At 39.5% G+C, this 23,764-nt stretch overlaps 1 protein-coding gene across 2 annotated transcripts in view; it reads left to right on the top strand.

Moving 5' to 3' along the window:
- Positions 1 to 21,547, top strand: part of EPB41L4B (erythrocyte membrane protein band 4.1 like 4B) — a 165,237-nt gene extending 143,690 nt beyond the window's left edge. For both annotated transcript variants that reach the window (XM_059477000.1, XM_059476991.1), the window contains exons 23-25: positions 14,521 to 14,589; positions 18,326 to 18,489; positions 20,095 to 21,547. In XM_059477000.1, coding sequence (XP_059332983.1) covers positions 14,521 to 14,589; positions 18,326 to 18,489; positions 20,095 to 20,164 — 303 coding nt within the window. In that variant the 3' untranslated portion in view covers positions 20,165 to 21,547. The remainder of the gene's footprint in view (positions 1 to 14,520; positions 14,590 to 18,325; positions 18,490 to 20,094) is intronic.
- Positions 21,548 to 23,764: the final 2,217 nt, after the last annotated feature.

Below are 23,764 nucleotides of genomic sequence, written 5' to 3'. Positions count from 1 at the left end.
ACATAGACATGAAAAGGAAAAGCGGCAAGCAGGATGTCGAATGCACCTTTATTCCCAGTTTCAAGTTCGTGCCCTTTAACTCCATATTAAACTGAGATAAAGCAAAGAACAGCAATTGCTAAAGCAAACAACATCAATACAAAAAACTTACAGCAACAGACAATAAATCTAGTTCCACGTGAACTCAAGGAATACTCTAAATTTACTCATATTGCAAAGGACCATTCTTTTCTGCTGCAAGAAAAGGGCACCAGTTGGATGGGAGCACATTGCAAAGAGGTTCACTGTAAGGCTCAGTCAAACTGAGCACCACACTGGGGATTTGCAGGAAGTGCTCGGGGCCCATCCAGCATAAGGCTCCTGGGAGCACACAGCTGGAAGCAAGCAGATGCAGGTTACCTGAGCATCATTTAGGTTATATAAGGCATGTCAGTGACTAGGGATGGAACTTAGAATATTTTAGAACAATCATAGTCTTTGGACAACCAGATAAATGGGTGAATACATAAAGAATTATAAATAGGACTTGTGACTAATATGTAGCTCTGCAAAGTACGGGGCTTTATTGGTGGATGCCAGTTTCATAAGCAGTCTGTTGAATTACTAACATGCAAGATAATGGAGTGTCAGGCTCAGAGACAGCCCCTTGAATCTTAGTTTAAAATTCACTAAATTACCTAAAACTCTTTGACTGCTATTTAGAGATTTGCTATTTACAGATTTTCTCTCATTCATCCATTATAGAAATAGTCAGTAAAGAAGCAAGAGAGAATTCTAAAATATTAACTCTAAGCTTCTAAATTTATTTTTATTTTTCCTCTGTTTTAAGTGATTTAAATTCATTGGCCCAATATATTTTTCCCCATTATCTGTATACTGAGAAGGACAACTTGGTGCACTCTAGATATATGATGGATGATTCAACACTTTTCTATTTCTTCAACTAATTGAAAGTGAATTCTCAAAAAAAAAAAAAAACAAACCCAAAATCCACAAAGTGCAATCCATTGCTGACTTTACACCTGTGGACTCCATGATAAATAGGGAATGATTTGTATATGAGCAAAAAAAGCTTCCAAAAATAGGGAATGGTGTTAAACAGAAAAAAAGTTGAGGCAGGTATCATAGAATTCAGTTATTTTAAATAATCAATGGTCCACTGGCTAACATTTTATAAAACCTGAGGTGAAGGTAACATCAGAACATAGTTTGGATCAAGAGGGCAGAATCTTTTCCCTGGAGAGGTGATAAATTCTGCCACATACAATTATTTTTTGTTGCCTTTTATGATTTTTCATATGCTGTCCTAACTATTCTCTAGCATTTCTTGCACCTGCTTCATGGTCATAGAAGTTATAAAATGTGCAAATGCCTATCAGTAAATCTGGTTTCTGCCAGATCGTGCAAGCAGAGCTGGTCCTGGAACTTAAAGCTTTGGCTGGACTCCATAGCAGTCCTGGGCAGATGGGATCTCATTTGAGAAGATATTTACACCAGAAGACTGGAGGATCCTGTAGAACCTGTGTGCCTGCAGAGATATAAAATGCTCTGTAGCTAATGACTGTGAGGTTGTTGCACAGTGGTGGGATGTTTGTTGCGCCTGTGGTTCAGTGGCCATTTCCAGATTGGCCTGTGGAGCTAGAGGACTGAGGTTGTGGTGTCACAGCTGCACGTGTAGGTGGGTGCTGGATGTTTTAATCTGCTCCAGCTTCCTTAGTGGGGCTGAACACTAACCCTACAAACAAAATTACTTAGCTTTAGGTCAAATAATCTCTGAAACCCTGGGGTTTCACAGATGGCTCTCCTGAGGACTATAGGAGTGATAAAGTACATTTACAGCAGTGTAGTTTCTGGAGTAGCACTCCAAAAGGAAGTACTACTGAAATTATTTTAAAGTTTGACCAGTTTACAGGAGGGGTTACAGGATGTGCTTGACTGCAGTAATGGTGACCTGAGGCCAACTGACAGGCAAGGTCCCAGGGAGTCTGCTCCCTGATGATGGAGAGCTTCTGTCAAACACCACAGACTGGGCAGTCCAAGGCTGTCTGTGTGCTTCACTTTTTGTGCAATTAGTGCACTAATCGCTTTTAGTCTAGAGCTTTTCTCAGTACCTCTGAAGTGATATAGATTGCCAACACTTCAGCCATGTTTAGGACGGTCAGAAAACTTGAGGGTCATGAACATTACTGAAGCTTAAAAAAAGAAAAAAAAAAGAAAAAAAGAAAAAAGAAAAAAGAAAAGAAAAATAAGAAGAAAACTACCTGAAATCCTTTTTTCCTACCTCCTCAGAAAAAAATAAAGGATCATTCCATGCCAGTAGCAGCTTTCTCTTTTGCTTGAAATCAACATCAGAGTAAAAGAAAGGAATCAAGTAAATGCAAGCAAACAGATTTTAAACCAGCTGGCATCTACCACCTACAGCAAGCAGAGAAGGCAAATCTTTAGCAAAGCTTTTATAACCCATGAATTGTTGTAAATCAGATCTGATGTGTTCAATCATACATCTTTTTTATTTAAGATTATTGCTTTACTTTTCAAGCAAATATGTTCCGTGTTCTGAGCAGCAGTAAGCAAGTGTAACGTCTGCCTAATAAGAATAAAAGTGAACAATACATAGACAATGCTTTCCAGACACAGAGTATAAATCACCATCTTTTTGTCCTGGCTGAGGCTCCTCTTCCAGTCAACAATAATCAATGTGATACAGGAATGCTCAGCTTCTGTGCAAAGACTGAAACCAGGTATATCTTTTTGCGTTTGCTCTTGATGAGACAAGTACAGTGATGAAGCTATTATGTCACAAAGACTTTTGATAAAGGCATATTGATCACCTTTTTTTGACCTGAGAAGTACATTATTCCTTTTGTCTCAGCAGCTGTGAAGTTCCTAATTTCTCTTCCTCACTGTGATTAGTGACAATTGCATTTAGACTTCAGTGAGTAACTATTGTGTGTTTGTTTTCTTTCCAACCATCTAATGAATTGATATATGTGTAATTCTAATTCACATTTTTCCAGTGTGATAATAAGTGTGATACTAACAGCTTGGCTGTTCAGTGAAATTTCAGTTGAATGTCTCCAGGCTTCAGCAGAAAATAGGAACATCTGCTTTCTGAAGCTTTTTTGACTGGCTGAGTGACTCAACTTGTAAAACCAGCAAAAAGATCAAGTAAACTTTCTTTTTATTTGCTACACAATTGAATATTCAGAACTGATAGGATTTTTTTTTTCTTCTTTGAAAAGTAAAATCTGGTTGTCTACATTTTCCTTTCAAAAGTCTGTATTGGAAAATATCCTTAACTGAATGTCAGAGAGTAGTAAGAAGGGTAGATAAAAAGATCAGACCAATTTGAAATTAAATAGTGGTTCATTTTCAAGTGATATTGGGTTATTAATTTCAATGAACTCACGTTTCCAACCAAAATGTCATTTCTGAATTAGGGACTAAAAACTGCACTGACAAAGTGTTGATTGAAGTCTTTTAAAATATATATTTTTAAATATAGAGAAAATTTAATCAGCACCATTTCTTTTGTAATACATTCAGGGCAATACACGTTCAATAAATAGGCATTTTCTGATGAGAATTCCTAAGCAGTAGCAGTCCTTTTTGATGAACCACAATTGGTACCTAAGCGACCAGAGATTTTCTCTTCTGGCCTATTCTGCTTTTTGCTGTTATTCACAACAGTGGGTAAATTCTATACTGAAGCATAATATATATTTAAATTTCTGTAGTCTGTCTACTAACAAGCAAAACCAAAACAGAAACACAATCATTGACCTATGACTTTATGACTTATGACTATAACTTTATACAAAGCTTAGTGCAAATCTTATTACTCAGTGGAATAGCAATAGAAGAATAACCAGTAAGTCAAACTGATAAATTGAAGTTTTCATAAACCTCAGCACATGTATGGAAATTCCACAGTTCTATGCCTTGTTCCAGACATTGTATGTCATGGAAGAAAATTGTGATTTAATTGTGGGAGAAAGAAAACAGGAGTTTCCTAATTCTAACTTATTAGCTATCATGGTAACTGGATTGCAAACCAATGACCTCAGTAAGTAGGGTTCCCTTCTGTTCATATCCCTTATATGACTTAAAAAAACAAAAAAAAACAAAAAAAAGCTAAACTGTTTTGAGCTGAGGAAGAAAAATTCTACAGAGTTAGATATTCTGTACAACCATTTTAAGCCTGATTAGTAGAAAGCAGTTCTTGCATACTTCTCAGAATTATTCCTTGGAACTTACCCACAAAACAATCACTATGGAAGAACTATGGATTTATGGTTTGCTTTATGGTATGATATTCTTCTCATTTTCAGTAAACCAAGACCAAATGCTTGTACTTTCTAGGAGATGCAGATGGTGAGGTCAGGAAAGTAAACCTCTATAAAACTCATTTAGCAAGTTAATGTCATTTATTGGTCTTTATCAAAAGGTTGACTAGAATCTTGCAAGTGCTCCAGTGCTGCGGAATGTCATTTGGCCTCTTCTGGCAAAGCACCAGCTATTGCCAGGATGGATTGTGATGAAGGAGCTGGCCCTGCCATCTGGCATACACACCCAGCCATGTGCACAGGCTCTGCTGAGAGCCCTGTTGGCAGTGCAGGAGATGGGAAGTCATGTGCCAAGCACAGTGGGCTTCTGACCACCTGAATTTGTGCACAATTTGGCACTCATTTCATGCTGCAGCGAAGTTGAGCAAACTGTCAAAATTTATAACCATGAAGCTCAAGTGCTCACATACAGATAGAATCCATGTGTTTGCATCAGTGTCTGAGCTGCCCAGACTTCAGACAAAACTTGTTCCCTTCAAAATATCTGTGGTCAGGAGAGCCCATATTTGTGTGTGCCTCTAAAGTAATTTTGGCCTTCTCCTGTCTTGCTGCTACTGGTTTGGAGAAAGGGTTGAAGAAACTGTGCTTTCTCTTTTCTTCCTTACCATGAGCAGGGTGGTGAGGCAGTATGGATAAAGGCTTTTCTGTACATCTGCAGTGTGGCTCAAGTTGGGCACAGTTAGTTCCCAAGCTCATAGAAAGCACAGTCAAAAAGCTCCAGGCATAGGATTGCAAAAGAAACCCCAAAACCAAACCAAAAAACAAAACCCAATAACAAATGAGAATGACACCCTGCTCTTACCCCTCTGCCAAGAAAAGAGAGTATCCTGGGTCTTAGCCTGCAGCTATCCCAGGGCTCTTGGGAAGAAATTTAAAAGTAAACACTGTAAGCCCCCTCGTCATTTCCAAGTTATGAAGTTGCCTGGACCAGTTTTTGCTCCTCTTGCATTTTAGAAGACTTCAGGGTTTTTCTGAACTGAAAGAGTAAACTGTAATCTTCCCAGGGACCACAACATCAGCAGAGGTTGCCAGACAATGGTGTTTTCACCTCCTCCATCTCCACATGGTGCTGGGAAGGGGTCTTTGAGGAAGTGGTGTTGGAAACATGCCTCACAGGAAATGTTCAGCCCCAGTTTGGGGGCTGTGAGCTCCTGTTGGGATGGACGGGAAGTTGGTGACTGGAGACCAGGATCTGCTTGTGACATTTTATTCATAGTGTATTTCTTCCCTTGAAGAGGTGCCACAAGCAGATCTCTGGGGAGAGGACTGACATTGTTTGGCCTCTCTCTCATTTCCATTTTACTTTTCCTGCTTCCTGTAACTTTATAATGCTCTTCAGTTGCTTTCACAGAGATGTCTTTAATAATGGATCCTCTCAAGCCTTAGCTCAATAAAGAAAATATGGGGAAGCAGAGCTCTGCTCAAATGAGAACGGCCTTCTGGCACTGAAACTGCTGTCATTCCTGAGCCAAGCAGAAGAGTTCTATACTTGTGCTCTTGGTCCAAAGGAGATATTTCTTTTGTAATTAAGGATGGGCAAGAGTGAGTTATGTGCTAATAGCCCAAATTGATTTGGATTATCCCTTGGCTGGGACTAATCTCTTTAGCCTGGGACATATCTGAGTGCAGTGTCTCAGACTGGGAGACTGGCTTTTAGGGTAATATCCCTCAGACACAGAGGCCTCTGATGTGTTTCACCACACTGAATTGGCATAGTGTTACAATGCAGGTGTTTGAATCTGTATATGCCTAACGAGCTCTTGTGTTTGAACACAACTAGATTTTACTTGCAGTCAAGCCAGAATCTTTGTGTTTATTTAATGCTTGATGGCTGGCAATATGAATGATTCATAGTCAAGGGAATGAGGTTATGAATAAATAGGTTTTTATTTATAACATTTATCACAAAACATTTACTAGATATGGGATTGAATTTGTTAATGCATGAATTTTAAACTAAGCAACACATTGCTTCTTATAGACTTTCAGCTTCTACTCCAGCTGGAGTTGATAGGATCAAATAGTTTTGTATCCACTACGTTTAAAGAAGCAGTGCTCTGCTTCCTTGATGCATGTTGGAAAAGGTGACATATTATGGTGGGAAATTATTATTGTCTTATAGAAGTTTAATTCAGAGTAGATGTTTAGAGTAGAGAGGCAGTTGCAGCACAGCAGAGCAGTCAGCACTCTTATGTGTACTTGAGATCATAACTTGTGAGAAGTCACCAAAATTTGTAGGCACGTGCACAGATTAAGGCTGTGGTAGTCCCTGGGACTGGTCACATGCTGAAGTTGAAAATACACTCAAGTGTTCTTCTTTATAAATTTATAAATAGTGCACCAGTTTGTAATTTTAACACTTTTTCTGCAGCTCCACTGACTTTAATCTACCTGTGCTATTCTTTTCCTTTAACATAATGAACTGTATAAACTCCTGGGGATTTTATCAGAGCTCAATAGCCCAGAAAAATAGGACAGAAAATTGGTGCAAAGTATTTCTTACTATCCTGACATTCAAGGAGACTATGATGGGTTGAGTTTCTAGACACTTAAGGACTTTCAGCCAGCTTTTTCTCTTACACAAGTAGAGATTGATTACACTAGAGAGACAAACTATTTGTTTCTGTAGGACTAAGGTCAAGCAGTACACTGTTTGTGCCAATGTGTCATAACTTTTCAAGACAGGAATGTGATCCTGAGGGTTCCAAAAAAGGGCAGGTGTGTTACATGGTTATTAATCAGCCTTTGTGGGAATGTCCCTGGGTTCGAAGTCTCCGTGTTAATAAGTCTTGTTGAACTAACAGATATTGGGTCAGTGTCTATACTTAGAAATAATCACGTGAGGTAAGGGTGAGTTTTTCCATCTGGTACAAAATACAGTCTGCTTGCTGGCAGTGAAATTGGGAAGTATATGTCTTACCTGGGGCATTCTCAACTGGCAGGAATCACAACACTCATTTCCTCCTCTTAATGTTATCCATCTATAGTGACTTTCTTCTGTGAAAACAGCCTCCATCTGTCAAGATGCCACTTGATTTTGTTAGCTGTGCACGTGGTGTAGGCACCCACCACTGGATCACCGTTGATTTCATTGGTAAAAGCCAAGGGACAAGAAAGGTAACTTTGCATTAGCTGTTCCAGAAATGCAACTAATGCAGCAACTGTTGGAGAGCAATCATATACAGTGGGTACCTACTGCTTTCTGTTTGTTTCATTTCTGTGTTTTAAACAAAGACTAAGCAAGTCTTTAGTCTGCATTTTAGCCAACCCACCAAGACTGTGACATCATTTTGCCTTGCCACGTTTTCCTCAGGGGATGGTGACTGGGCTGACAGCCCATTCTGTGGTTATGTTCTGTTAAGCTTGCTCGCCTTCACAGCACCAGTGAAAGAGTTCTGAAAATCCCAAAGACTGTGAGAGCATGGACACCATCTTGTTTTGTCACATCTGAATTGTTCTTATTCTGTATTCTTTTAAAAATGTCTTCTCAAAAATATTCACAAGGCAAAGTTATGTCTTAAAAAATCCAGGATATTCATTTTCTTCCAATGTGCTGTAGAGATGCTGGACTGATTTAATAACACTATTACCATCATCCCTCATGCTCTCCCAATACCTCTGAAATCCCTTTGCTAGCAACCCATAATTACAGTCCTTAGAGTGAAAATCTAGGGTACTCAATCCCTAAAGGTAGCATAAAAAAGATACTATCACCAACAAAATTTGTAGGGCTGTCCTTGTAAATTGTTACAGAAGCTGACATGAAGATTCAGGCTTATATCCAGGGCATCTTAACTGCTGTGATTTAGGTAGACCTGCTTGCAAATAGTGTATAGTTTATACTGCAGCCACAAACTATTATGCAAGAAGTATTTGTGAAAGGCTAGAACTGCAGCAAATCCAAGCTTTAGCAGAAACAGAACCTTCTACATCTTCTACTCTCATGAACTCCCTTGACATCCGTTTGGGAGACAGAAGTCCCTGGAGCACAGTCAAGGAGCTGCATAGCCCCCTCCTGACAATGCCTCTGTGTTGGGTTGGATTGCACAGTGTCCCTCTAAGAGGGAGGAAAATACCTGATGGAGAGGAAAGTACAAGCAGCTGGTGAGACAGGAAGAAGGTGGTGTATGCTGCCAGGTCATGTTCCAGGACAGGTGGACTCAGCCTGCAGCAAGGGCCAAAGAAGGGCTGGTGTACATCAGTGAGCAAAGGAATGGCAAGCTCACCATTTGAGGGGCCCCAAGAGAACTTGTCTCATCAAAGATACTGTGGGATGAACATGGAGCTTTCAAAGTGGAGCTTTTTCAGTTCACCAGAAGGAATTGAGCGGTACCTGTGGGAATCGGTACTGCAGTACAGTGGTCCGGTGGAAACTCACACCAAATCAGATGATTCAAATATTTGAATGCCCTTATGCGGTTCTTAGGAATTAAAGAATATTCTTGGAAGTATTTCCTTGATCTCCAGACTCCCCTAGTTTTTTTTTGAGATGAGTAAGGGAGACCCAAATACCAGATGAAACTATGAGGTAGATTTTCCAGTGTTGTCTCCTCAGAGAGAGTGACAGGGCAGGGAGGTTCTGAACATGTAGCTTCTTCCTTCCTGGATTAGTAGTTTGAGCAGAAACCCATCCTCTTAAGAAACTTCTCATTTTGTCCTCAGGGTGTTTTCAATAGTACATTTTTGCAGAAGTTCCCTCTTTAATGAGTGTGAACAAAATCTGTCTGCTGACACCAACACCTGGAAATCAATTCAAAAACTAGAAAAAATCCTGCATCCCATGAAAAGAAGGTGGACTGTGATGCAATACATGTGGGATTTGCACCAAATGTGGTTCATCAGGGCATCAAGTTCACACAGCTTTTTCCAAGACTAATTAGTCAATAGTAGTTCTTATTTATGTTTCTGTCCTGTTGCAAGTTTGCTGCACTGTTTTGGTCTGATTTTTGCCCTGTGCATCCTGGCAGTGATTATGCCTACCTGTCATGGTGGTTATGTTGCCACACAAGAAGGACATGAACTGGGGTTGACATAATCCAAGTGTTGGATCATTTGAGCCTGAAACCACTCCCACTCAAAAGAATTTGTTTGTCCCTGTAGATATTGCATGGTAAAAAATTCCAGAAACTCTTTGGGTTTTTACATTTTCTGCCTCAGTATTCATTTCAGCCACTGAAATGGTATTACAGCAGACAAGGAGCTTTACTGAAAAATTGTGGAGCCTGGAATCTTCACACTGGTTTTGGAAACCAGGCCTAATGGTTAACTGGTATTTTTTAAGTCATGTCACATGTCAGGACAGGGAAATGCCATTGCAATATCCTCCAGACATCTCAACTGATATCCCTTTCTAATTTGATGAGTAGAAACAGGTCTCTGTGCTGTATAGATATGATGGTATTCAACTGACATTGTGTATAAAGCAATGAAATAAAGCAAAACAGAATATTCCTCTGGCTCTATGTGTATCCTGAGGGCCTTATTTATGACACTGCTTCAGGTGTTAGCAGCACTGCCTCTTCTTGCAGTACTGCATGGGAATCCAGTGAAGTGTTTGGCCTGAAGTCTGTCTTCCATCTGGTCAGTGTATAAAGAGACAGTGCAAACCCACTGAGATCACACTTCTTCACCATAATGTTACAAATGCCTCCTGTCAAGGGGCAGGGGATGGCAGTGAAGCAAAGTGTCAACAGCAGAAAATTTTACAGGACCTTTGTGGAAGGATAATTGTGCCAGGCCAGGGATATTTCAAAGGCAAGGGAACACATCCAAATTAAGCTCACTTCTCCCAAAGGTAGCATTTTTTTGCCGAAGCAAGGACATTTGTAATATTCCCTTCTGATAGAAATACCAAAATAGCTGATTTTATATCAATAAACTCAACAAAAGTACTCTTTCTTTATCTCCTTCCACTTCCATATGTTTGTATGAGAAAGTAAGATGTTTTTCTCTTAACTCATCTAAAAAGTGTTTCAGGAATGTGCAATTGTTTTTACTGAGATTTGAAATTCCATCCAGAAGAACTCTTTGCACAAATGCAAAGAAAAGGGGAAGATTCTTCCTTTTGGCTTCTTCATTCTCCCTTTCTATATAAATGTCAAGAAAAATCAGTGCATTAATTCTTACTGGCTGTGGCAAAGATTCCTCCAAAATATTGGAGGAATCCACTCCAATGGACAGCAATAATGCAATAAGAATCTTTGAGTACTAGCAGAAAATAAAGAGGAATAAATTTTTGCTTTTTTTCCCATGAAAATTGATGTGACTGTTATATCTGACTGGTGTTTAGGTTTCTCACCTTAAAGATTTCTCAACCATTGGACGTCTCTTGAGACTATGCCAATCCTTTGGTTTTTTGGGTTATTTTTGAGAGCCAACTGTTCTTTTAAGCTTAGTAAATTCTCAACTTGCCAAGCTAAATATTCCAGACAAGGAGCTACCTGTCCAAAGTAGTTCTGCTACGGTACTGCTCCCTGACCTTTCAAGCAAGGGGCATTTCAGGTTATGAAACAAGCCCTCAGTATGTGAGATGCTGCTGGAATGTCAGCCTTCTTCCCTCCCCTTTCAAGCCATGCCTCTGCCACCTGACAGTTACTCATGGGGCTTGCCTTAAAGGTTGTTTTATGGCTGTGACTTTGGCTGCAAGACTCTTGGCACTCCTGCAGAGAGAACAAGTGTGCTTGAAATCAGGTTTCGTACTTAAAAGCCTGTCTGTGCTGTTAAGGAGAGCACAGCTCTAACCTCTTGTTGCTCGTGCTATTTCTGTAGCCCCTGTGACACCAGTTAGTCCCTGCTGCTCTCATGGAAGAGCCTGACTGTACCAGAAAATGCTCATCTGAGTAGGGTGGATGAGATTGCTGCTCCATCTGCCAGGACAGGAATTGTACCCAGCTGTAGACTTTAAAGGTGTTACTTGTTTTGTTTCATACCAAAGCAGACAGCAAACCTCACCCTGGTCTATAGGAACTCCATGCACTGACAGCTACTGTGTTTCACTTCTCTGAGCAGCTAGAGTTCAGCTCGTGAGATCAACCTGTCCATGGAACTGCCCACTTCCTCTTCCCTCTCCTTTTCCTTTCATGTGTGCCTTCTCAGGTAAAGCCTGGAAGCTGCTGAGGGTCTCCAGATGCTGGAGGAACTGCAGCTTTGAAGTAGGTGGTGGAGTTGGCTGTGCCCTTCTTCTGTTCTCAGTTCCCAGGTGGCATCTTTCAACTGATGCTGCCATGACAGGGAGAAAAAAGCACCCTGGAAAAGTTAAGAGTCTGCTTCTTCCATGTGAGTTAGGAGATACTTAAAGGTATGGTATGTCTTCCTCCTAAGACAGGGAGAGAGGCTGTGTGGGGAAGGCATAACATTTAGGTTCTGCTCAGGGAGTTGTTTTGCTTTCTGAGCTATTCTGAGATTTTTGATTTCATGCAATAAACTCAACTCCAGTGCAAGGGTAAGGAAGAGACTCACCCATGATGCTGCTTTCCTTGTGTGGTGGGGTGGGAATCACAGGCTTTTCTTCCCCCTTCCAGGTCCTGGCAGCTGCTACTGCTGGCCATGGTGAACATGCAGGACAGTTAGGTCAAAGTTGGCAAAGTGTATTCCTGACTGAAGAGACCTTTCAAATTTCCAAATCAGGTTTCACATAAACCAGTTTTTAAAGTGATGCTTTCCACACTGTTGTCTCCCCATCCTGCATATCCTCTGTCTAAACAATAATCTTGAATATATATTTTTTTCTGCTATTGTATGGATTAGGATATTGTACCAACTTCCTACTCCGAAGAGCCAAGGCATTAATAGATAAGAACTTCTTGCCAGTGTTGAAGAGGCAACAACAGTGTTGTCTCTCTGCCTTGCCTATGGAAGCTGGCAGCAATAATTTAATCAAGGCCTGAGCCAAAACATAAACTCTGTTGCGCCTTTTGAGTAACAGTGGGCTGTTCTCAGAGGCAAAAAAATATGGGGGGAAGAGTAAATAGCAAAGGCTTGTCACTCTTAAATTGAACACAGCTATGGGGTTTTTTCCCCTCTGTTCCCTAATTTCTCTTTCCACTTTGTTTAAAAGGCCAGAAATTGAGTGGTTTATAATTCAGTGAGCCTTTAATTTCTCAACATTGTCCTATTCTCAAGATTAAAACAGCACAGCTCACTGAGAGAGGGACTCACACTGATAACTAAACCAGACTGACCATTTCTTGCCCTGTTTGGATGCATAGGCTGGCCTCACACACATCCACAGATTGCTGGTTTTGCAAGAGGGTATTCTGCATGGCTGTGAGTCACAGCATGTGATCAGGCTGACTCCTGTTATGTGCCTCTGCTCCCAAATCTCAGTGGAGTCTCCAGTATTCTGCATAATTTTTCTTTCCTGTGTTCAGTAACTGCTCTTCATTTCTGTAATGAGACTAACTGGCAAAATTGGAGAGATTTTAGCTGTGGGATATCAAACTCATATGGCACACGAGCAAAGAGCTTCCCAGCCCTGTTTGTCTTTGGCTCAAAGATTTTATTTGTAACTGAGTACACTTGTACTTTGTACTGTAACATCATATTGTAAACCCTTCATAACCTGAGAATGTCAGCCTGGGCTCATGAGTATTTGCTGTCTCTCAAAAGAGTGAGATATGCTACAGCTGTCCAGATTTGGCTCTGGGTATAATGTAAAATTACAAACTTGTGAGGAGCTATTGTGTGAGTCTAATGAGTTAGGTTCAATCAGCAGTACAGCAGACATACATATGCTTTGCTAACAGACATGAATATAGGACTGTAAAAGGACTGTGAAACTTCCTTTAATAAGTTTGCATAGAAAATTGTAATTTGAAATAATTTCTCCTTCGCAGAGTTGTTAGCTCATTTGTGCCTGTGTAATTGATTTACAAACACCTTTACTCTGTTAAAAAGTCATTTACATGCTTGACAGTATCATTGCTATCCATACTCCTCATGTGTAAGAAGCCTGACAATTAATGCTAAGCTTAATTCCACATGTTTGCAGAAGGAAGCCCACAGATAGCTGTTAATTTCCCTTGGTACCCTTATAAGCCAATATGTTTCTCCTATTTTATTTGCAAAATAAACACTGTACATTTACTTAATTATATTTGATGTCATAATTCCAGGTTTTTCTTTGGCCTGCAGGGGCTCAGAGCCCTAAAGGTAGTTTTCCTCATTATTAGACAATAGTTGTATGGCTGTAGTTAGTAAATTATGATTGAATACATGCATAACAAAGCAATGCACAGCAGTTTCTGTAATAAAGTGAAAAACACACCTTTACAGTGAAAAATGTAATTTTCCAAAGGGAAAGCATGAAGTGCAGTTCAAATTCAAATGTTTATTTGCTATTTTGTCCTCTCTGAATTAATGAATAATAATGTCTGCATTCTAAAAAGGAAAATAATGAGAAACAGCATTCACAATGAAGTGGGACAGATTGTTGCTTTTGATATATTTTTAATTTCAGCTAATGTTTAAAACTATGTTAAGGGCAGAAGTGACTTCCAGCAGGATCTGGTCACACCAGTGACTATATCCTCATGGACCAAGCCCTCTTGGCAGATGGATATGTTGGTCTCTCCCCTCTTTGTTTCCATGCACTTTTCAAAAAACCTCCAAGGGTTATCCTTTATCCACAGCCCTCTACTCAACACAGAGCATCCTAGCTGCCTGAAACAAACAGCTGCCCCCATGGTTTTTTAATATATTATTTTCTTTTGATCTTGGGTGATTGTTTGTCTTTGGTAGCAACAGTGTAAGTGAAAATTTGGAAGTCTAAAATATTTAAAGCACAAGTTCTTTACCCAAAGTTCCTGTACAGCAAAATTTGCTCCTGCACTTCATATTGCATATCTTAAAATGTAGTGCTGGCTGAAAGAATCACATAATAATTCTGGTGACAGAATTGGAAGATATATTGTATGCAACCAGCTCTGTATTTGCTCAACATATTTAATTACATGGTAAAATTAATTTTTCAAGTTTTCATATTTATGCTTTGACTATTCATCATCAGGTTTCTGTATGCATTTTTGGAAGGGTCTTTTTTGGGTCTGGTCCAGGCACTGCTGAACTGCTCTGATTTGTTGGATATGTCACTGTGGTTGCAATGCTTTGCTGCTTTTTTTTTCTTTTGCATTTTTATGCTCTGAAAGTAACATCTTTTTCTTTATCTTTTTTAAAGATAAAGACATTCCCTGCTGATACATCTAATCCTTTTTTCGATCCCTTTACAACAGTACCACAGTTTTCTGTAAGTAGAATGTGCAAATAAAGAACTGTGTTTTAACACAATTCCAACTGATTTTTTAAAGTGTCAGAAATCTATGCACTAAGCAGTCCTCAAAAAATTTTAAAAAAAGATAAATTCCAAGTAGAAATTAAGAGTACGAAGCATTTAAATATTCCCATTATACAAAATGTTGCCTGCATTCAGACATTGCTGTTTAATAGACAGAGGACTAAAAGTTAAAGGTCAAGGTTCACCACCAATGAAGTCAGTCCCAAAATGTTGTACATTTCAGGACTGTAGAGGTGAAGCTCCATGACATCTTTACAGGGAGCTGTAAGGGAATGGGAAGATTTAGTCCTCTGTCCAGCAATTGCATGGCCTCCTGCCTGAAACCACCTGCTGTGCCATCACAAAGAGGGCCCTGATTTTCATTGAATGTACAGCTGAACTTTAAAGAATTATAGTTGGTGTGTGAATGACTACAGTGGTATCCTTGTACAAACTCCCATGTTTACCCAAGAACTTGAATCCAATATTGAACTTCATTCTTATTAAATATTCACAGAAGACGTGACTTAGGGATTTTGGTGAGGTAAACTACGTACAAACAGAAAAAAATTAGCTGACAATTTAAAAAGTAAGTACGTTCAAAATCTTGCTTTGGTGGCAGAGGCATTATGTAATAAGTATGACCAAAAAAGCATGAAAAAATAACTGCTCTTTAAGAAACACTCTGCTTATAAACACCATGCAAAATGATTTGTAATTTTAAAGTTACATTTGCAAAATTAAGCATTTCGGACTTTGACTTTAAATTTTACTGGTTGCAGCAATCTATATCTGGCATATAATTCAAGACAAGTTATTTCATTCACTGTTGGGTCATGTAAGGTTCTGTCTGTATTTAATGATTTAAAGAAAGGCTTTTCTTTCACAATAAACCTGATCATGGGCTTTTATGTAAATGTGTTTTTTCTCCAAATAGGTACTTTAAAGCCAAAGTTAGTTAGGCTTCCCAAGCAATGTAAGTGCCACAGTTGAGCTCTAATTAAATGCATTTGAAAGTACACAGGAATGTCACATCAATGTTTCATTATGTCAGCAAGTCCAGATGATAAAATTGTGATAAAAGCTAACCCAAAGTTACAGTGCTTGTGTCTTTCACAGTACTCCTTTATCTAAGCAAAAATATGTGCCTCCCAAAATAGCTTTCTCACTAATTAGTATTGATTGTCAGATATTATTTTTTTGTCCCTGATGGTTAGGATGAAAGCAAAATTTAGGAGTGCTACATAACGTACATTTTCATAATTGGGGGGGGTCAGAACTCTAAAATACAAACAGAAGATATACTGATATACTTACCCACAGAAATTTCCATATTGCAGAGAATGGCTATTTCATAGCAAATTCAAATGTTGAATTTTTGTTATGTTCTGTCAGGAGAAAAGAAGCAAAGCAAAATTCAAACTAATCTTTCTGAAATCCCATCTTGTCCCCATAGATTCCCATTTTCCTGGGCAGGTGGAGAGAAAAACTGAGACCACAAATATTTAAAACACCATTGCAATAAAAACCGAATGATGTACGATCCATCACGTGACCCTTTACATTCCTTTTAGTGATTTAAGTACAAATATCTGTGGTGAACAAGCAGCTACCCATGGGACTGCACAGAGATGGGAAAACAATTAGGAGAGTTAGGTGGCTTTGGTCCTGTGTTTCACAGCCCTCTGTCCCAGCCCAAAGGGAGGTGTCTCTCCACTGCAGCATTTCAGACCATCCTGATGCACTGCTGAGGGCATGAAGAGCTACACCGCAGGCAGGAGCTCTAAGGGAAGGGTAGCTAGGACTTGTTTGGTAATTGTTTCATTTTTATATTTTATTTTTTTCTGTCCTTATTTCCCCTTACCCTCCCCTTTTTTTTTTTTTTTCTTTTATTTTTCTCCCCACTTGGAAGAAAACATTGGAATGTTATTGAGCAGGAAAAGGATTATGTATAGTGATGTTTAGAAGGCTTTACCTTTCACGTACAGCTCCAAATTTGGTGGTGTATGTGCAGTTCTGTTGATTTGATCAGATGAAAAATTAGATGACTTGGTTACCTGTAATGTTTAAATATAAGCTTCAACTCAGGAACCCTCTGAATTTCAGAGATTTCCATAGAAAAATGGCAGGTATGATGGCCATAATCTCAGGCACGTGTAAGCCACATAGATTTAAATTAGTGAAATTATATCTGTTTAGACCAGTTAACTATTTGGCTGAAGTGTGCAACCAGACATATGTATAAAAAGATGCTTTGGATATCTACTGTATAGTCATCATCCAGAGCAGACACACTATGGGACTCAAGGCAGCTCTTCAGCAAATGTAGCTTGTCATCACTGTGCTGATTTCAGTGAGGCTGGCAGAAGTTACATCAGCTTCAGAGTGATGTCTTCTTCTCATGCCATAGGGTAGGATCTGGCAGTCCTCGGAGCACAGGGACACCAAATTGCATACCCCTGCAGTTTGTAAGGTTGAGTTTTAAAAGCTGAATTACAGAGAATTTTGAACAGGTCCTATTAGCCATTATTTACATGTTTAAAGAAACACGTGAGAGTTTCTTTTGTTGATTTTCCATTTTTCCATTTTACATTTTGTGGAATTAGTGGAATTCCTTTTGCTTCAGAGATTATTTTGGATCATTCGAGATATGTTTAAACATGTTAAAAAGCGACAATAAGCAAGCAAACCTAACACAACCAGTCTTTCCTGGGCTCAAATAGTTTTCCCACTGTTTGAACTAAGTTTGTGAATCACTTGCAGAGAGTTGCAGAATTTGAGAAATAATAAGACCAAAACAAACCGTTGCTCTTGAAATAGCTGCTTTCTTATGATGATGACTTTTCCTCCTCCCTGCCTTAGACTCTGAACAAGGTTCAGAGGAAATAGGCACCAAGGAAGAAAGGTAGGCTATAGATACCAGTAGGAGCATGTTTTAATGATCCTGACACACTGACAATTGAAGTTGCTTTGTATTCTTCCCAGGTGAGGGTCAGACCTGCACCACAGGTGCAGCCACTAGCTGCTCTGGTTTGGCATAAGAAATAGCCCACACCAAAAAACAAGACAGGACTGTTTGATTTTTAGGGATCTTCCCATTCTGGTTGTAAAAATAGTCCTGTCTTTGCTATAATACTGTTGTGCTGAAATACCTCACCTAAAAGACAGGAAATGGTTGCTTGCTGCTTGTCTTAAATCTGCACTTCCAATATTGCTTTAACATTGCTTTTCATTGGATACTGAAAGAAAAATTCTCTTGAGGCATGTTTCAGTTAGCAAGTGGGAAAGAGATGGAGATTTTGAAACCTAATCCTAAAAACCCAGATTCCCAGCTGTTAACAAAACAAAGAGTAGTTAGAGGACTCGCCAGCAAATTGTATAGGATTCCTGAAGGATATTCCAGAAATCTCATGTTGTCAACATTCTGCATAATTTTTAGGGGAAATACAATAGTGATAAGTGTCATTCTCCAAACTGATCATGATTTTACCTGAATGCTGCCAGTCCCATAGGTGTCACCTCACTCAGTACATGTTGCAATCAGGCTGGTCCCCCAGGCATCAAAAGAGGTGGCTGTGGAGCCTCTGCAGAGGCTGCACTGAGAGGTTATAGCCACGGCCTCCCATTTTTTCTCATTCTTAATTGCTGTTAAAGCTAATCTACAATTTTTCATTCCGTGTGTGTGTATACTTTTATTTTTTTTTTGTAGGCAGAATTTGCAGACAGCAAATTACAATGCTGTGCGGTGCAGTCGTCTCCTAAGATTACGCTGGTGTCTCCATCACCCGTGCTGAGGTCTCTGGCAGAGACCATCCCAACTCCAACAGTGCAGACAGTATATACGTCGCATAAGCCCATTTCGCTGGCAGACAGGTACCGTGCAGTTCTTTCACAGAAATGCTATGATGTTTTCTGCATTGAAGGAATCAGATTGATTTCCCTTTTTCTGTCATAATGACCATAAAGTGTCAAAAAAAAAAAAAGTTTTCTCTTATACTGAAAGATTTTTGCTTGACTACTTAAGAATAGGTGGGTTATGCAAAGAAATATCTGTAACTGATACTCATGCTCTGAGATAAAGAAAAGCCTACCTTAATTAACTGCTGCAGCCAGCAGTGTACCATTTCTGTGCCCAATGGCCTGGAGACAAAGGGCTGTGGAGATTTTTCCTCAGGCAAGTCATTTTGTCTGAACCACACAACTTTTGTTTTAATAACTGCTGTTACAATTTGTTTTTTGAAATTAATGTCCATGAAATGTCCAAACCTGAGTTTGAGAAATGTCTGTTCTTCTAAATAAAAAGCAGGCATTGGTTTTCTTTCTTGTTCCTCTCTCTCTTTTTTTTTTTTTCTATTTTAGTAATGTCAAGCTATAGTGGTCTTGTAATTTCTCAGAGAATCAACAAACTACACCACCTTTTTACAGACAGAGTCTTTTCAGTTTTCTGTTCTGTCATCCTACTGGTTTTGCATGCTGGGTTCTTATTCTATAATTTAATCAAAACTGAACTCAAGCTGATAATTTACTGAATATCAATGTAGCAGTGGATATAGTCACTACTTCTGGAGCACAAATAATTCAAGGCTTATGAAGAAAAAAGTATTTCTTTGACATCATAATGAATGAATCTTTTATGCTTTTGGATTCACAGTCGTTTCCCATTTTTGGTTGTTAATTATTTTTTGCAGCTGGTTAATTGCACCTGCACATTAATTCAACATTGCTTACTCATCTAAAAAATTATCATTCCAGTGAAAAAGTAATTCTGAAGCTGTGGTGCTGAACTCAGCTTCTGTAAGATGTCTCATGCACAAGTAGGTGATTCTACCCCTGCTTGTCCACAAATGGGCTGCAAGATTTCTGCAATGCCTTTTTAATCTCCAAACTGTTACAAGTGTGAGATACATAAATTTCAGAACAGCATGGTAAACAGTATCAGAAATTGAGTCACTAAACCAGGACATTCCCAGGGTTACAAATCCTCTGGGCTCTGGGGTGAATTGGTGAGAGCAAGGACCTCAGGCTCTGATTATGGCATCCTGCTATGTGTAGGATTGTGGTAAATTCAGCATAGCTATATATCTATGTATATAGATATCTTCAAATATCAGATCACACCAAGGAGCAGAAGGCTGTCACAGTAGTCTATCATAATGGCATTTGCTGTAGCTGCTCCATTTTTAGAGTCCTTGTCCCGCTTCCTTTGAAATCAGTAGCCTTTAATGAGGGTTAGATAAAATTATAAACTGTTTTGCCATGTGGATCTTTTTATATCCTTCTTCTTGCCTCTGTTTGCTCCTCAGAAATATCAAGCGATACTTGTTTTTGAATCAGCCATCAGTTATCAGCTTTTTCACTGAATTGTGTCTGACCTTTTTTTCCCCTCCTTTGGTATTTTGAAAATGTTAATTATTTTAAATTGAAATCTGAGACTTATTGTTGTTCCCATAATTGGCTGTTTGTGCATTAATTACACAGTGCTGAGACTCTGAGGCGTGAACTTGAGAGAGAGAAAATGATGAAAAGACTCTTGATGACAGAATTATGAAACTTGCACTTCCGTCAGATGGAGAATGGATTGGGGCCTTTCATGTGCCTTCTGTCTGTTTACATTCCTCTGCTTCTGTGTACTCAACATAATGCATCGGGAAAATGTGTGATATTCCTGGCTCGCCTGGATTCACCGCCGTTGGTTAAAATTACGTCTTGGCTAGACTTTGACTTGAAGGAGTTCCTTTATTCATTTGCTGCTGGGAAATAAACCTTCAATCCTTTCTCTCTCCTGAGATTTTATACTATTAACACAATTAATTTCTGGTTTGGTTTTGGTAAATCTAGGGCAAAGAGGATCAGCAAGGAGCATACTGATTTCTATTGGGAAACACTGTTCTGTACATATGTTAATAAGTGCACAGAAATTAATGTTATGCAGAATATTTTGATAGTAACATAGAAAATATGTCATTTTGTACAACTGAAAATTGCAATGAGCTACTGCTATTTGTTAAGAGAACCATTTTTAAAGCAGAAGAATGATTATTACATCCTAACCCCAGGACTGTTAGTCTCCACAGAATAAACGGCTGTCTTATTAAATTCCTAACCTTAACCTTCCCTCAGAGATATAAATAGCTGCAACTGGGAGAGACACCCCACCACACAGACACACACACCCAATACTTCCTATAGCTTATCACCTTGACCTAAACCTTCAACAGAGTCTTACCGTATTTCCCTTAATGGATGAAAAAAATCCATTGTTTAAAGTAATTTGCTACTGACTTTCTAGCTTGATACTGACTTTTTTAAAGCAAGTGAGGAGCTTTACCTTCTCCAGTTTGCCTAGGCTTTAAGGCTAGCCCACGCTCAGACATCTTCTGCCCCAGCACTGAAGGTTGCAGAGCCTCAGCGGTGTGGACGTAGCTCACACAAGGAGAATTTTTTCCTTTCTGGGTAAAAAACCACCTTCCTGGCTGACATGAATTGATTGGTCCCCTTCAAGAACAAGAACGATGATCTTTTAAGGCATAGCTGTGCCTACACCCATATTTTTAATTCTACTAATCAGCAATCCTGTGCAGGACTATACATCCTGTTCACCTCCAACACCCAAGCAGCCTCTACTTGCAGTGGAGCTGTCTCAGGCATGAAGTGGGGTGGGTAGTCCAACACTAGCAGAGCCACAGGGAGGGAATTGATGGGATACAGGTAACGCTACCAACTATCTCCTAAGGAAAAAAAAAGGTCTCAGTTTCCCCTTGTTCAGTAGTGCAGGGTCACCTAGAAAACTAACAATATCTGACTGCCTGCTACAAGGTATTCTTTCAACAGGAAAGGTTTTGTGCATTTTGTATGGCTGAAGATGTATATTTTTCTGTTACTCTGTACACTATGTTCTCTTATTTGTATTAAGATAAAATATTGCCTTTCATTTGGCACTGATTACAATGGCTTTATCTCAGCTTAAGCAGTTTGTTTGTGTGGAGGCTGGGAAGTGATTGCTGTGAGACTGGATTTCCTTCAGTTAGCTTCTGCTGTTTTTCTAAAATGAGAGTTCTGGAGAGCTTCGTAAGACTGGATTGCAGTGTGAAGGTATAAAATGACCTGTCTATTTTATATTTGCTGGGACAAAAAATTAGCTTCCCATTTAAATCCACCAAGCACAACACTTTCTGGTTGCCATAAATTGGGTCAAAATACACAGCACAACTGTTAGGTAGAAAATCACATTACAAAATTTAATCAAGTGGCTCAACATGAGCAGTGGGCACAAGGAGCCACAAAAACACACCTGGACTGTAGATTTAAGAGCATTCCAGTGGCTCTTCTGGGTAATCAAGATATGACTTGTATGGTGTCCACCTGCTAGCTGTAGTGCCAGGGCACTTCTGTTCCTTTTGTTTTAATGCCCCAGTCCATCAATCCAGGGTTCTTATAAATTGATTAGGAACATTAAATCCCTGTGAGAAAATTGGAAAGGAGGGGAAAATGCACAGACACAAAAGAATGCAATTTCCTGTTACTCTTTTCTCACCGCTTCCCAGAAGGTATTGGTGAGGGAGAAGCAGCAGCACATTTTGCCTGCATCCAAGTGAGGGTGAGCATTTTGAAGAAAAAATAAAAGAAAATTGTAACTAGAAATGCTGGTTTGGGAGAGAAAAACAAAGTAAGGTTGAGAATGGCACAGTGCTGACTAGCTCAATCTGGTTTTCTGCCTGTTAGGTAAGCCTCAGTTGTGTTTGAACTGCAACAGTTTCACAAAGTCATTGTCAAAGAAAACCCAGAAAGAAAACCCCAACCAAACAAACAGAAAAAAATCTGAACATACTGATTGATGCAGTGGACTTTAGGAACCCCACAATATGCCCTCAGGTTTGGAGGCAAAACAGATCCACGTTAGGACTGTCTGATCACTTAAAGCAAAAGCCTTTAGCAAAACTGAATGCCTGAGTCAGACTAGCCTATAAGATATTCTGGTTCATAAACAGTCTAAAACAGTATTGTTTTTAATGCATCATTTTTGCTCCCATTGTATAAAATTTCTTCAGCTGAAATAATCAGAACCGGAAAAGAAGTAACGTGAACCAAGGTTACTTTACATGGCCAAACCTTTATAGCTGAGGCATGCTCTGGGATAGCTGAAGAAGGGCAGAGATTCCTCCTTCTGTGGTTCCCACCAGGAGAGGAGGGAAAGGCTCATGTGGCTGCTTAGTTTTTGTGGGACATTTTCTACAGAACAACTCTAAGTATGTTGCCTTGTTGTGTTTTAGTGTCTTATCCACTGGCTGCCACTGTTTCCTATTCTGCAGTCTAATGGAGCTTTATTAAAACTGTTTTACTGAAATCAAACTAAACTTTTAACTGTGGAATGTCATCATCTTGTTCTTTCTTACTACGTACCTTCTTCAGCCATGCTTGAGCATCTCAGTTTTCACATCCTCTGAAGAAACACTTCTGCCTCATCTCTGGTTGGGAATTACAGTGTTAGGACACCTGTTACCCAAAACTGCTGTGAACAAGACAATGTCAACATGAACATATTGCAGAGGGGCAGATATTGCAGATTTGCTCCTACAATTTAACTTTACAGGTGTTAAAGGATACTCTGCCTGAAGGTATGTCTATATAATAGTGCAGAAGTATCTGAGCTAGCTTTAAGCTTGCATTTGTAGTTGTGGCAGCATGAAGCCCAGCACAGGCTATCATTATCATGTACATTGACATGTGTAAAGATAACGCATTTGAACAGCAGCCTTCTGAAGCATGGGCTCCAGAACTGGTGATAGAAGAGGGTGGCTGAAAGGATTTTATCTCTTCAGCTCTCCTGGGAAAGGGTTCATCTCACCTAACATTAAAATGCCCAGCTCTCACCTGGTGAGAGATCAAAGGACCTGTCTTCCGGAGGTGCCTCTGATTCAAGTGTCTACCTTAAGTATATATACTGACTAAAGTTAAGTGAGATGAATCCTGCTTTCCCTCCCTCTGGCTAGGTCTACATTGCAAACCCTTGCTGACTCAGCTGCATCATCCAGGGTTCAGCTTCAAGGTATGATTTGGGATCAGCGTAGCTGTGCCAGCGAAAGCCTTGAGCGTTAGGTGTAAATAAACTGCCAGAAATGTCCTTTTGTCAGAACAGAGAGCTGGGATA

Source organism: Ammospiza nelsoni, chromosome 1 (genome assembly GCF_027579445.1).
Source record: "Ammospiza nelsoni isolate bAmmNel1 chromosome 1, bAmmNel1.pri, whole genome shotgun sequence".
Lineage (NCBI taxonomy): Eukaryota > Metazoa > Chordata > Aves > Passeriformes > Passerellidae > Ammospiza > Ammospiza nelsoni.
Note: the sequence above shows the minus strand (reverse complement) of the source record. Positions and strands in the feature narration are given on the sequence as shown.